The sequence below is a fragment of the Eulemur rufifrons genome, chromosome 14, assembly GCF_041146395.1.
Source record: "Eulemur rufifrons isolate Redbay chromosome 14, OSU_ERuf_1, whole genome shotgun sequence".
Lineage (NCBI taxonomy): Eukaryota > Metazoa > Chordata > Mammalia > Primates > Lemuridae > Eulemur > Eulemur rufifrons.
Window position 1 is genome coordinate 20,594,647 of NC_090996.1, and position 14,880 is coordinate 20,609,526.

General features: G+C 43.7%; 1 protein-coding gene across 1 annotated transcript in view; it reads right to left on the reverse strand.

The window, feature by feature from the left end:
* Positions 1-14,538, reverse strand: part of CACNG3 (calcium voltage-gated channel auxiliary subunit gamma 3) — an 80,633-nt gene extending 66,095 nt beyond the window's left edge. The window contains exon 1 of the mRNA XM_069485992.1: positions 13,799-14,538. Within this exon, the coding sequence (XP_069342093.1) occupies positions 13,799-14,009 (211 nt within the window). The 5' untranslated portion in view covers positions 14,010-14,538. The remainder of the gene's footprint in view (positions 1-13,798) is intronic.
* Between the last annotated feature and the right edge of the window lie 342 nt (positions 14,539-14,880).

Below are 14,880 nucleotides of genomic sequence, written 5' to 3' on the forward strand. Positions count from 1 at the left end.
AGGAGTTTGAGGTTGCAGTGAGCTATATGATGTCACTGCACTCTAGCCTGGGCAACAGAGTGAGAACCTGTCTCAAAAAATAAATAAATAGATAGATAGATAAATACATATAAATAAAAAATACAACGGGAAAAATATGCCACTCAAAGAACATAACAATCAAATATCCAGGATTTATTTTTATCTATTTATTTTTACAATATTTGAGATAAGGAGGACAGGATTTTTTTCCAAAAGAAAATTTAAAAATGAAAAAAAAGGAAAAGAAAAATGTGTAATCGTTCAATGTATCTTCATAGATTTCTGTGGGTGGGCTATATCCCTGTTCTCTTTCCTCTTTGCTTGAGGATAAGAAACCAAGGACTCTGAATTCATTTCTACTCCTGTCCCAGCACAAGGAGAAGTCAGTCCTCCTCTGTGTACTCTACACAAGCTTTTTTGTGCATTTGACAAATGTGTTTTGAGCACCTATTGTGGGCCAGGCACCTTGTGGACTCACAAGCCTTAAGAGAACATTTTTGTGACAAGCCCCTGCCATTGATTAATCCAGGACCTCACACTCTATGCTACAAGCGTTCCGTGCACTGCTCACTGGGGTAGACTTTGTCAGCATCTTCCCTGCACAATTGTGAGCTTACCAAAGACAGGAACCTCATCTATCTTATTCTCTGCTGAATCCTCAGGACCTACCACAGTGTCCAGCACATAGCAGCTGTTCAATAAATCCCTACAGAGAAAGGAACCCAGGTGGGAGGTCCCCTCAAAGGCAAACCACTCACTTCACATCTCTTATTGGATCTCCAATCTGAGAAGGGGGACATGCATGGGAGGAAATGCTGGCTTCAGCTGGAAAAGGGCAAGAATCTGTGAATTAGGAAGGGGCTGCCTAGCAGGGACGATGATTCTAAGAGCTTTGCAAGACTCACTAGGCACTAGAAACTTCTACATCAATGTCACTTTTTAAAACCCCATTTCCCCACAATGAGAAATCAAACACTGAAAATAATAAGGGACCAAGGGCTTGTCCTCAGAGGAAGAAGGAAGGAAGCGCTGCTGAGATGCTACTCTACCACCCCCAGTCACAGAGAAGGGTGAGGGTGGGCCGACACAAAAGCTTTAAAGTCTAGAGCTAAAGTTCTTGCCCGAGGGAAACAAGGGAGGTCACAGGACAAAGTGCCCTTCCTGAGAAGCAGCAAAAAATGAAGTTGAGAAGACTCAGAAGTGGCAAACTCAAGAACATGTCATTCCTGGGCTCAAAATCCTCCACAGGCTTCCAGTCCACTCAGCATCAAAGTCAAGGTTCTTACAGCTCCCTTCAAGGCCCTGTGTTACGTGGCCCGCAGTATCCTCATCTGATCTGCTTCTCTCCTTCTCGCTCCCTCTCTTCAGCCACAGGAGGAAGGATGAACAGTCTCGAACATCCCCAGCACATTCCCACCTCCAGGCCTTTGCATTTGCTGTTCCCTCTGCCTGGAATGCCCTTCCCCCAGCTGGCCACTTGCCTTGGTTCCTCACCTCCTTCACATTCTGAATTAAATGTCACTTTCTCAGGGAAGCCCACCTTGACCACACCATGTACAATTTCATCCCCCACCCCACCCCGACACGCCTTTTCTGCCTGAGGGTAGTTAGGAAGAAGTCCACGGTGCTGGGCTAGGATTCTCTATTTCTTAAGCCACTGAGCTGTCACTGCAGCCGAACCCCAGGGACTATAACTGGAAAGTCATCTTTAGGGTGGCCCAGACCTGATTTCCTTGGTTCCGACCTTATTGTCTCTTGGGAACCAACCCAAACAGCTCAGGAGCTAAGCCATCACTCACCACAGAGTGAAAAAGCAGAAAAGAGCGATTATTATGCTGCGCAGCAGACCTTTGATGCAGATTAACACCATTACCTCTTGATTTGATCTTTTTATTTTTCTCTAAACACCTAGAGTGTTTTGATGGCATGCCAGATTCGTCGTTGGTGAAAAGTAATATTTTGAAAAATCACGACTTACTCGGTAATACACATTTTAAGGCATTTTTAAGCTGATAAACAGCTAATTGGTTCTGCTGTCCTGTAATTTGCAAAAGAGTCAAAATGATTTGCTGTAAATATGCATCTATATTAACTGCTCTATGCCAAAACCAATTTCCACAGGTGACAGCAGAATTTTGTAATGGATGAGGTGATGGAAGACATCTCCACAGCTACGCATGATTTTTGGGCTCACTTTAATTTAACGTGGAGGCATTATTGTATTCCAGGCCAGCTATGCACGATGCTGAGCTGCATATGCTACAGAATACAGAGTGGTAGAAATGCCATTTCCTACACGTGCAGGTAGCCAAATATACATGGACTCTTCGGCACAAGGAATAGAAGCAGTGTCTGCTGCATTTGTGCACAGTATGTCCACACAACGAGTATTTTCTTTCCCTGAGTTTGCACACAGGCTATTGAGGGAATTTTAAGATGAGACTGTTGATCTACTCTTGATAATCTTTCAAAGACAGAATGGAAAAAAATAAGATGAATGGACAAATTAACATTGAGATTTTCAAGCCTGGAAAACCAGACTCCTTCAAACTACAGGCTGCTGAATTACAAACAACTGTGGCTGGTTTTATAGGATATATTTTTAAAAGGGTGGTCTCTAAGCACTTACGAGTAGAACAGCAATTGTTAGGGATTAGTATGGGTGGTTCACTAGGAGAAGCTCACGGTAATTGAATTACCTTCCTTCCAGCAACAGATGTTTTTTATTTCAAAATATTAAGGGGGTACAAATGGTTCTGGTTACCTGGATGACTTTTGTAACACTTGAGTTATGGCTATCGGTGGGCCCCTCACCCAAATAGTGTTCATTGTACCCGTTGGGTAGGTTTTTGGCCCTCCAATCCTCCCCAGCAACAGATTTAATGTCTATCTAGGCTGGGTGCGATGGCTCATGCCTGTAATCCTAGCACTCTGGGAGGCTGAGGTGGGAGGATTGCTTGAGGTCAGGAGTTCGAGACCAGCCTGAGCAAGAGCGAGACCCCCGTCTCTACTAAAAACAGAAAGAAATTATCTGGCCAACTAAAAATATATATAGAAAAAATTAGCCGGGCATGCCGGTAGTCCCAGCTACTCGGGAGGCTGAAGCAGGAGGATCGCTTGAGCCCAGGAGTTTGAGGTTGCTGTGAGCTAGGCTGACGCCATGGCACTCTAGCCCAGGCAAGAGAGTGAGACTCTGTCTCAAAAACAAACAAACAAACAAACAAACAAAAATGTCTATCTATTGAGCATCTACTATACATCAGGCTTTGGCTCTAGGCTAGTGGTTCAGGGAAATGTGGTGGATAGCGTTTTTGGATGGCAGCAAGATATTTGATAACATTTCTTACAACATGCAAGTTGAAATGTGGATAGATGGTAGCAGGCCTTGCCTGACCCAATCTCAGACCAGCTGCCCATTTTTGGAATGAGAAAGTCCAGTCAGGTCAAGCCCAAGGTCGGTAAGAACCAGGCCCGGTGGTGCATTTGTCTGTTGTATGTCTGATCCTCTTCAAAGACGGTTTGGGCCCTCTGAGTGCTGCATGAGAATCCGGCTGTAGACCACCTATGTAGCAGAGTTATTCAAGCCAGAAACCAGGAGGTGGAGGTGGGTGGAATCTTTGACTCCTGCCTGATGCCGAGTTTAAAGCACAAAGAAGTCAAATAAGTAATGTGCCCAAGTTTACTCCTCAAGAAGTGGAACAGCCATGAACCTGATGACATCCTCAAGTTTGCAAACACCCCAACTCCAATGTAGCAGATGTGAGACTCTCAAATAGTTTGCTCACCTGCATCTAGTTAGACTCCTTGTTCTTCTCGCTTCCAAATGATTAATGTTACCTTTTTTTTTTAAGAAAAATTTACATTTCATCTCCAGAGGTGATGTTTCTTCACAGCCTAGTGTTACGATGTCTAAATCTTATCGGCTTGCCCATTTTTTTTTTTTGGTCTTGATCTTGTTTTCTGGATTTGGAATCAAAATTGGCAAAGGTTGGGTGAATTATTTTTCACAATATTTCCAGTTGTTAAGGGGTTCGGTGCCAGCAACTGACACCAAGCTCTCCTTGACATAGGAATGGGCAGGTTAGCAGAGACCTACTTACCAGGCCTGGGCCCTTAAATTAAGGCAGAGCAGTGTGGTGGGTGGGGTGAGGCTTTATATCCCAGCTCTGTCACCACGTAGCAGCATGACCTTGTGCAAGCTACTTCACCTCTCTGAGCTTCAGTCTCTTTGGTGGTGGAACAGGACAACTAGTAGCAGACAGGGCTATTCTGAAACTCAGTTGAGCCTGTTTAAGCTAAGCATTTATTCAAGTGCCTGGCACATGGTTAATGAGAGACAGCAGAAAACCTGGTTTAAATTCCAGCTTTGCTCTACTAACCATGTGCCTCTCTTGGTAAAATGGGGGTAATGGCAGCATCTATCTCCTGAAGAAGTCAGGAAGATTGAATAATATTTGTAAAGTGCTTCCTTAGAATAGTGCCTGGCATCCAGCATGTGTCTGCTAAATAAATAAGTGCATGCTCAGGGGCTGGCCCAGAAATGAATGCTCAATCTGCCATATAATCATAGCTTGGCACATTAAGGTTTAGCTATTAATTATTTTTACTAATTCCTTGGCACCTCTTTCTGGAGTTCTCATAGCCCATCTTCTCCTTCTACAGCCTCCTTGGAGGCTGCCCCCCAGGATTCATAACAGCATCTCACCTGCTGACCAGTCCCAGCAAGAAAGGTGGACTTACCCCAGAAGTGGGCCCCTCATACAAACCCACAGGTGAGTCTCCTGCCTTGCAGAGAGCTCTCGTAGGCTGGAGAGCTTCTAGTAGTAGACATTGCTATTCACCTGCATCATTTGGAAGCAAGCCTCAATAGACAAAATTTTAGTTAATTCCAAATTCTCCTTTTCCTCTTTCATCTCTGCTTTTTCTCAGTTTTCACTGGTTCCTCTGTTCTTTGTCCATAAGCGTTAGTGTCACTTGAGCTTGTCATCCTCCCTCTTTGTATTCATTGGGTTTTCTCTGGCATCTCTTGTGTACTTTCCTGCCTTTGATTGCCACCTATGTTTGGATGATCACAAGGGTCATCCTAGATTTCACCTCTGTTCTAAGCTCCGTATTCATGATTTGTAACATTTTTGTGTATAAGACTCTTTCTATAAAAGTGCCCATTGACATTTTTTTCATGAAGTTTCATGAACATACTGAACCCTATCCATGGAACTATCTGGATGGCCAACACCAGCTGCCTGTTGTGGACCTTAATTTCTTCACTGTCATCCACCCAGGCACCGTGTCTTATTGAGTTTACTGTCAGATTTTTCTATAGTGTTCCTTTCTTTTTATTGCCAGTGGAAACACTGGCTCCCAAAACTTGCTTCTTTTGCCAGCTCCAACAGATACTGTTTCCTGTGTACCTGGTCACGGGCTACCTTTTCCTGGAGACCATCAGAGAGGGGCGGATCTCACAAAACCTCAACTTCTTTGTGTCTCGGGAAGAGGGCAAGGGCCACCTGGGCCAAGAACTAAGTGGGAGTTCTCTGGAAAGAAAGAATACCTGACCATATGAAGAGTCTATGATAAAGGCAAATGGTGCAAGAAAAAAGAAAAGCAATTCAATACTCTTGGGAAAACAAAGAGTCCTTCTGGAAATAAAACATTATTAGAGATTCCTACGTGTCTCTGCAGTGAGATATAGCAGGGGCTGGCAAACTTTGCTTTTTCTGGAATGGGCCAGATCGTAAATATTTTAGGCTTTGCAGGCTAAACAGTAAAAATTGATGATACTATATAGATACACAAATGACAAGAGAGAAAACAAGTTTCCATAAATTTTTCTTTGACAACGTTTAGAATTATGGATGCTGAGATTTGAATTTTATATCATTTTTATATGGCACAAAATATTATTGGGTATTATTTAATTTCCAACCATTTAAAAACGTACAAAACATTCTTAGCCGTAGGCTGTATAGAAACAGGCAATGAGCTGAATTTGGCCCAGCCATAGTTTGCCAACCTTTGAGATGTAGCCGTGCATCACAGTGCATATACACCACGGAGTTCTCAACTTTTAGAATTGTTGAGACAAAGCATGATCGCATTATTTATATTTATTGATGAGTCTCAACTTAGTGGGCCATAAACATGCCACAGTTTTATGTTGGCTTTCAACTGAGTTATATCAAATCCCTTAATTTCTTAATGATATTTTAGGCAGATTTCATAACTTCCCAGTCACTTTTGGTCGTTAAAACTTCCAGTTCTGTCTAAAATTTCAAATTGCATGTTGAATTCAAAGCTCGATCTCTGCTCCTTCCTCGTTTAAATTCTAGCACCTTCAGTATGTTGTGGCAGGGGGCAGAAAGAAAGAAAAGGTCCACATGTCAGAAGTCACTTCTCACCAGAAGCTGGGCGAGGCTGCAAACCTTTCTGGCTTGCAGAAGCTACTGCTTCTCTGGCTAACACCAATGCCCAGGGCCCTCTGTGGAGCAGGGATCTACATGGTGACTCTCTCGTGGCAGCACGTGCATTGGTTATTGGAGGGTGCTATGGTACCTTCCCACTGCAACTTCCTTTCCTGATATAGAATATCTGACACTGATCTAGTCTTTTCCAACCCACCTGGTTCCCTCCACTGGCAACTGATAGCTCCATGCTGCTGGGACTGCAGTTGGCCCACGCAGTATCCAGAAATATTTATTGAAGACCCTCATCCCTTTGGATAGACTCAGTTCTGGACCAAGGGCATGGTTTGGTGAGCAGAGCATGGTTTGACTTTGAGCCCCCTACTTGACCCCTAGGTAGCGCTATATAAGGCAACATCTTCACAAACATCATACAGCCCCAGCTAAGGGTTCGTGGCTACCGGACTACTCTCTCAGGTGGGATACAGACACAATGGTTCAAGCTCAGCTGCCCACCACCAGATCCAGTCCACTCACAGGTCCTCACCACTGCAAACAGGCTACCCCACTGCCATGCCTTCTCCCAGCTCTGCTGTCCCCTCCAACGCCCTTGCTGAGGTAGGCACACGAGCACATGAGCAGTCACGCTGCCTAAGCAAGTGTCCAATCCAGGAATGAGCTGCCAGTCTTTCTTGTACTGCAGACACCCTCAGTCTTTATGAATGATTCTTTCTGGAGCCACAGACAGCTCATCGAGGAACTAAAAATATTACGCGAGGAAGGTGAGTACTGGTATATGAAAGCTAACTCATCATTTGTCTTAGTGAATGGATATTGTCTAAAATGAATAAATCAAGGACTAACGGTCAACGTATTATTTAGACATATCAAGGAACCACAAGAACTAAAACAGAAACAGTTTGAAAGCACTTGCTACTTTGGTTTCCTCATTTGGCAGGTAAGGAAACTAGTGCTCACAGTTTTAGCAACTTTAAAGGTCTCACAGTCAGTAAATGGCAAGATCCAGATAAGATCCCAGCTCTCCTGACCCCAAATCCCTGTACCATATTCTCCGTGGTCCCTCATAAATAATTAAAGGCCTATTTGTTTCTATGTTGAAAAAGTGTGTTCTGGAAGAGCCATGGGGATAAGGGAAAAGAAAAACAACCTTTGGGTTTTCTAGACTTCTCTCTAACCTCAGAAACATTGTTTTCATTGGGGGCACTTCCATATGGCAAAGTATAATTTTCAAATTATTAAAAACACAAATCTCCTAAAATACCTAGTGAGCTCATGTCAGCTTTTATTCAACTCAACAATGAGGAAACAAGCAGAATGACAAAACTCATTCAAAGGAGAATGTTATATTTTTTGGGGGGTGAAAAAGAATTTTAAAATAAGATCACTAAGTTAGTATAAAACTGATTAATGTTCTGGGGAGGGGGGATAAATCTATAATATTTGAGTTCATCTCTAATGAACAGAAATCTTGTGTATCTCTACTGAACAAAACATTTATGTACATCATCCCAGTTTTCTACAAGTAAATATCTAACTGTACAGTAAGTAGGCCTGATTCTATAATAAAAGCTGAGTCCATCAAAGTTATGTTCCCCTAGAGAACCAGATGACCCCTGAGGTATGCTTGTTGCACTGTACTCTATGAGAACATTAAAAGATCACAGTCATATTTTTACCTAATTTCTTATTTTATTTTTTTCTTGATACGCACTAGTCACCCACACGAATAACCCACGCTGGTCACCCAACCTTGGAATGAAGGTCATTCGCCTTTATTCTAATGTGGAAGGTAAAATTTCAAAGGATGAAACAAACAAAAGTATTTCTAAGGCATCTACTATCTAGGGCAGGTGGAATCCTGGAATCAGAAGGCAGAAGGTTGGGTTTGAGGTAGGAAGAAGATAGTAGGTTCTTTCCACCAGTGATGATACAACTAGGAGTAAGATTCAAAATACTTAACAACCCATAGGGCATGAGACCAGCCAATCAGGATGGAGGGTTTTACATAGGGCTGGAGCAGGGTCTTGGTAGCACCTGCTGGGCCAGCTCTTTCCACTTTACTTGATGGATCTCAGGGTAGTTTGAGAGGTCCCAGGAAAGGCTAGTGTGCATGCAGTGGAGGTGGGGAGTTGGTGAGGGACTTGGGCCAGGTGTTGTTTATCAACAGATAGGGGAGTATTTTAACATTTTAACAACCATTGTGGCCATGTGGACGCGTTCTGGCTGAATGTCAGTCATGTGCATACTTACGACCTCTACCACCTGTCCAATACTGACTCAACCCACAGTCACGGTCACTCACTCCCATGCTGTCTTAAGACTCCAGCCCACTTCTCTCTTCCATCTGTCTCTTGGGCTTTAGGGGCCAGGAGGAAGAACACAGGAAAAGGAACAGGGAGAAGGTCAGGAGTGGGGAAGAGAGTGAGAGAGCTCCAGCTCGTTCTGAACTCAAGTCTAAGGGAGGGTGCAGCATTAAATCTAGGACTGGAGGCACAAAAGTGACGACTTGGTACTGTTGCTGAGCTTTAGGGATGTAGCAGGGCCCCAACAGACAAGAATCCCTGTCCCTATAGTGTTTATATTCTACTGGGGGAGATAGGAGATGTGAAAAGTATGAGTTAACACACGTGAAAGCACATAGCACAGGGCTTGGCACATAGAAAATGCTCAATAAATGCTCTGTCTTCCTCTCACCTCCATCCTCAACCACATCTTTGCAGCTTCCCTGAAGGCTTGTGAACACATAAATAAAGCTGGAACCCCATCTGGCTGAAAAAGTCAACCATCTGGAGATTTGGAAATATGGGGGAACGTCTAATGACTGGCTAATTTTTTTTCTTTTTCAGCCAGATGTTTGGTGTCATCCGGGCCCATCTGTAGCAGAAATAGCAGTTTATTGAACCTCTTTTCCATAATTTTAAGTTCTCTGCCCTAAAATCCTAAGTGGGTGTTCTTTTCTTAGTAGGCAATTTTTTTTAATGAATTGAGACACAATTATTGACTAATAAAGAGTAATTCAGGATTCAAATTTAAAAATATCACAAGTGTGGATTAAAAGGGCCATTTAGATAATTCTAGGGCTCAAAACTGGCAGCCCATGGGCCAAATTCAGCTACAAGGTAAATTTGTCTTGGGTAGTATCATGTTCTTTAAAAAGTTGAATTTGTTTCCCACATTTTAAAAATCAGGGAACTTTACATCTGACTTGCTATACTTGGAGTACTGGGCCACATTTCCCCAGGGTAAAAATCAACTCAAGCCAAGTAGTAGTTGTCCTTTAGATGGGACTTGTGCTCTCTAGTTTGCCATAGTCCACACCACTCCCTATTGCCTCCACACTGCAACCAAGTTTCAGTTACCATATGTCTTCTCAAATGTATTATCACACTCCCCTCTCCATAGAATTGAGTTAAGAGGACAGCAAAATGCTTGTTTCACACTTTGCATTACCTTCCTAGTCCACATGGACATTTGGATTTGTTACTCCTTAATCTTATCTGAAGTTTTAATTTTACAATTGGGTAAACTGAGGTTCAAAGGAGAAAAATATCATGCACAATTCACATAACTGTTCGTGACAGGAATGTGACTAGCACCCAGGATTCCTCACCACTGGGCCAGCATTCTTTCCACTATCTAAATACGTTGCTTCAAGAGGTTTTCTTAATGAGAGAGTCACATATTGAACACATTCTCATTCAAATTCACACATCACCATTGAAAACATACAACAGGTTGGGCCACTACTTTGTGAATGCCTTGCATATTTTCCAGATAATGAGCCAGGCATTCCTTTTGGTTTCTTATGGTGGGTGTCTCTACATAGGTTGACTGTTTCTTCATTCAAAGCATGTCCTTTGCTGCCTCTGAGTTTGAGCCTGTCTGGTGGCTCCTGAGCCCCTGTCAATGCTACACAGGCACGCTGAGTGTTCTGAGATCTGGGACCTTTAAATGGAAAAATCCCATGTGTCTGGGCATTCTCAAAGCTAATGTTTGCACCCGTAGCAAACTGTCCACCAAATCATGAATTAATGTTCTCTAGCAAATGCTCTGAGAAGCAATATGACTTAGGGTAAGTATTGCCTGCTTAAGTGTGTGACCTTGTGCAAGTCATATAAATGCTCCAGGCCTCAGTTTCCTCATCTGTAAAATAAGAGTAATAATAGCACCTGCATCATTGAGTTCCTTTGAAGGTGAAAGAATTAATCTTTCAAAATTCTTGGAATGATGCAAGCACATAGTAAATTCTAAATATAAATGACATTCTGAAAACTGGAAACATCCTTCTCTTACTTGAGTCACATGATCCTCCTTAAAATGTATAGTCATCCCCAGGCCCGGTGTAAATACTCAGTACATGTTGGCTTTAACATCAGAATTGCTTGGGGCACTTTTAGAAAATTCAGATTTCAGACCCATGGAAGCAGGGGATCTAGTTGTGGAATCCCATAATCTTTTTTTTTTGAAGCTCTTCCTGTGATTCTGATGACTAGCCAAATCTGAAAACAACCGATGTAGTTTTCTTATACTTGGATATCTTTGGTGTTGGAGGACCCATCACTTCCTAAAGCTTCCCATTCCACACTGGACAGTTATTTATATTAAGGTAATACCTGTTTCCCTCTAGCTCCTGCTTCTACCTTCTTAAGGCCACACAGAACATTTCAAATCTCTCTTCCATATGACAGCCCTTCAGATATTTGCAGACAGCTGTCATGTCTCTCCTGAGCCTTCTCACAAAATAGCTACATTGTCTCAGGGCTCTTTAAAACAGTATGGAAGAACTAACTGTTCTAAGTTGATCTCTAAGAAAATTGAGCTACAAGCCCCCCCCTCCCCATTATACTTCGACACGTAACGGACTAGAAAATGAGGATGTTGAGGCTCTGGAACATATACGAGATACTGAATGGGAGGTGGTTGTACGTCTCCATTCTAGGCAAGGATGGAAATGTCTAAGATAGATGCTACCAACTGCATGTGTCTTTCCATGCAGAAATCAGAGGCTCCTGCAAATTCCTTGAACACTTGATGTACTCAGTAGGTTAAGAAAAACCTTGGCTTCAAATTCTAGCCAGGCCCATCTAGGTCTTGTTTGTATGGGTGTACACATAGCAAAAAAACTTATCATGATTCATTACAGTTTGTGCATCTTACGGAATTTAATACCCACCCCCCCTCCCCCCAAAAAAGTAAGAAAAATTAGCCAGGCCAGATTGTGTGGAGACTACAACAAATTTTCTTAATAGAATTCACCTGCCCAAGGACACATCTTCAATTCATCCAATTCCTTCTTGATTCAATTTCTCTCTTCTCCCACTAAGCCTACAGAATGCCTGGGTGGGGTTTCAATTCCTGGTACAAACTGTAGGTGTAGGAGATAATATTGGAGAAAAGAGAAACCATCAGTTGAGAAATTCTGAGCGAGGGTTCAGGAATTTTAGATCTTATTTCTGCTCTGATAGATTTATTTTTTCATAGATCATAATGGGAAAAGCCAAACTTGGTGTTTAATTGTGCATTCCCAGGTTTAGTTCCCAGAGGCTGAAGAATTGGAAATGACTAAAGCACAGTACACATATGTGCCATTTTTGGCTTGGAGGAGCCTCAGATTTTTTATGCCATCTCTAGAACTATGTAGGTATTGCAACATCCACCAAATCATATTTACAAAAGATAATTCAGTTCCTTATTGTCAACGTAGGAAAGGGAAATATGAAATTTCCCTAAGGTAAATGACTTCACCACGCCCAATCACAAATGATTACAAATATTAGACTTTTGCCAATGTTTAGGAAAGAATTATTCTAGAATTTCTGCACATTCACTGGATACGGTATAAGCTTTGGATAGTGCTAATTCAAGACAGCCTAATCCAAAACAATCATTTCCCAGATGAATAAACTGAGAGTTGGAGAGGGTAAATGTCTTAGCCAAGGTCACACAGATAGTTAGCAGCATTACTCAGGTCTTCTGACTTCACATGATCCTTGTTGCATTTAAAGTACCCCTTTCCCACCTGGGCTTCCCACCAGTTGCAAATTTGTGTTAGAAACAAAATCAATTGTAGTAGCACCACAGTCAGGAGAGCAGTTGTTCCAAGTGTCAGGACATGGGAAGAAGGCCAGGGGATGATGCAATATTACACTAGCAAGTGATGTCATAGCATGATTTCCTAAGTGATTTACATAAATGCAAGTTCTCAAGAAGCCCTGACAAATGCCAGCCAGTGGGAATGCAGGTGTGGAGAACCAATGGCAAACAGGGCAGGGGAGCATATAGGAAACCCAGATTTCCTTGCCTGTCACTGTGACAAGCTTCACAGATTCCTCAGAAGCCTAAGAAAACTCTCTACTGCCCCTCTAATCCAATGACTTCCCTCAGGCATATAGGCTACAAAGAGCTTTGATTTTCCTCTTTATCTTTCTGTGTATTCCCAGTGACACCCAAGAATTGCCCAACAATGCTGAGAGTGACTTCTGGTGAGGTGAAAGCAAGTTTAATAATGAGATAAGCTACCCAAAGTCTTGGTATTCTAAAATATTCCACCTTCTTCACTATAATTTAGAACTAATGCTCTAATTTTTAGAATTAGAAGTGATGAGCTGCAATTCTTAGAGAATCTATCTTATGTAAATGTCATGAAAATGTATTTATTGGGTTTGGGAATGATTCAGGAATGAAGACAGGTGCATACCAAATACCAAGCCTTCAGGTTTGTTTTGATCCAAAATAGTGATGCATGTATTAATAAGGAAGTTTTCTTAAACTGTGTGCATGCAGGTGCAGGTGGGAATGGGGGTTTACATATGTTACCCTAGTACTGATTGGCAATGGAAGTTCATGACAATATCTAGTTAGACCAAACTCAGAAGAAACTGATAAGACTGTGTTGAGACATAAGAAAATAGCTCAGAATGTGCCAGGCCAGAGCAGGGTTTCTTTCTCCCGCACTCCCTTCCTCCTATCTACCCTTCTTCCTTTCCTCCCTCTCCCCAACCCCCCAAAATGCAATTTAAGCAGAGTTAAAGACCCTATCTCAAGCCAGAGATCCAAGCAGTTCACAACATGCCTAAGGATTTTGGATCTGAAGACTTTTTCTCAACTGCAGAAACTGCCTAGAGTGGCACAAAATCTCATCTCATGAAGCTTATACAAAAAACAATCACCACGACCCAACCCCTTTATCCCACACAGTGTCAGTCTTGCTGGGAACAGAGTCAGGACACCTGCACATTCTCAGCAAAAATATGAACTATTCTTCTTTCCTCATCACCGCCTCCATCTCCCCAAGACACCCACCAGAATATCAGAAACTGGATTATTCGGAGCCATTGAGAGGAATTTGTAAATACCTTCTAGGCAGCAGGTCCTCCACAGCCCCGAATGGGTCATTACTTCTTCATTCTTCCTGCTGGTTTCATTATCACTTGTAGATTTAGTCCTGCACACACCTCTGGAATATAACCAGTAGTCCGTGCCCACTGCAATGGTCATTAAACTAAAAGCTGCGAAGGCTCCCACAGTGGTGATCAACATCTGGATACCTCTGTCACACATCCTCATAATTCTTCATGGTACTCTGGACGGCTGGGGGTTGGAGGGGGCGATTCAGTGCCAGAGGGGAAAATCACTCTGCAGCTGGGTAACCTAGGACAGGCTCTTCCAAAAATTCAGGTCTCCTTTTGTCAGCATCCACGGGGACTTTGGGAAAGCTGGGATTTCCTGTCTGGAGCTCCCTCCAGTTCCCCGGGTCGCCTATGGCCCTCGGAAGGGTGCAGGCTCCAGGGGGTTGGTCCACATCACTGCTGCCTTCTGAGGGTCCCTGGGTTCCTTTCATTCCTCAGGAGCTTGGTAAGGACGAGAGTCCGTGCAGGGCATGGCTCCGGAGCCTGGAGCTGCCGGCTCGGTTTGAGATGCGCCTGGCTCCTCACAGCCCCGGGAGACTCAAGGCAAAGAAATCCAGAGAGGTCTGTGTGTGCGTGTGTGTGTGTGTGCGTGCGTGCGTGTGTGTGCGTGTGTGTGCGAGCGCGTGTGCTGGGGGTGAGGGCGGATAGCAAAAAATAGCACTGCTGGGAGGCGAGTCGCTGAGAGAGTGCTCACTGCTTCCCCAGCCTCCCAGGAAAGCTCTCCGCCTGCTCCCGACACCCCCGCTCAAACTGGAGAAAAGACAGTCCTGGGGCGGGGTCCGGGTGGTTTCACTGGAGGGCAAAGGTCCGCGGTGCCGAAGGGACGGCTCCCCGGCTGTCGCCCCGCCTCGGCCGTCCTACCGCCCCTGCCTTAAGGTCCGTGGCGCTGAAGGGACAGCTCCCTCCTGCGGCTGCACCCCCGCCTTCCCAGCAGCCGGGCTGGAGACCTGGGGTGCCAAAGGGTCTTTGCTCTACCCCACCCTTTCCCTGTCCCTTCCCACGCCAGCCAGCCTGCCCGGCTCTGCCCA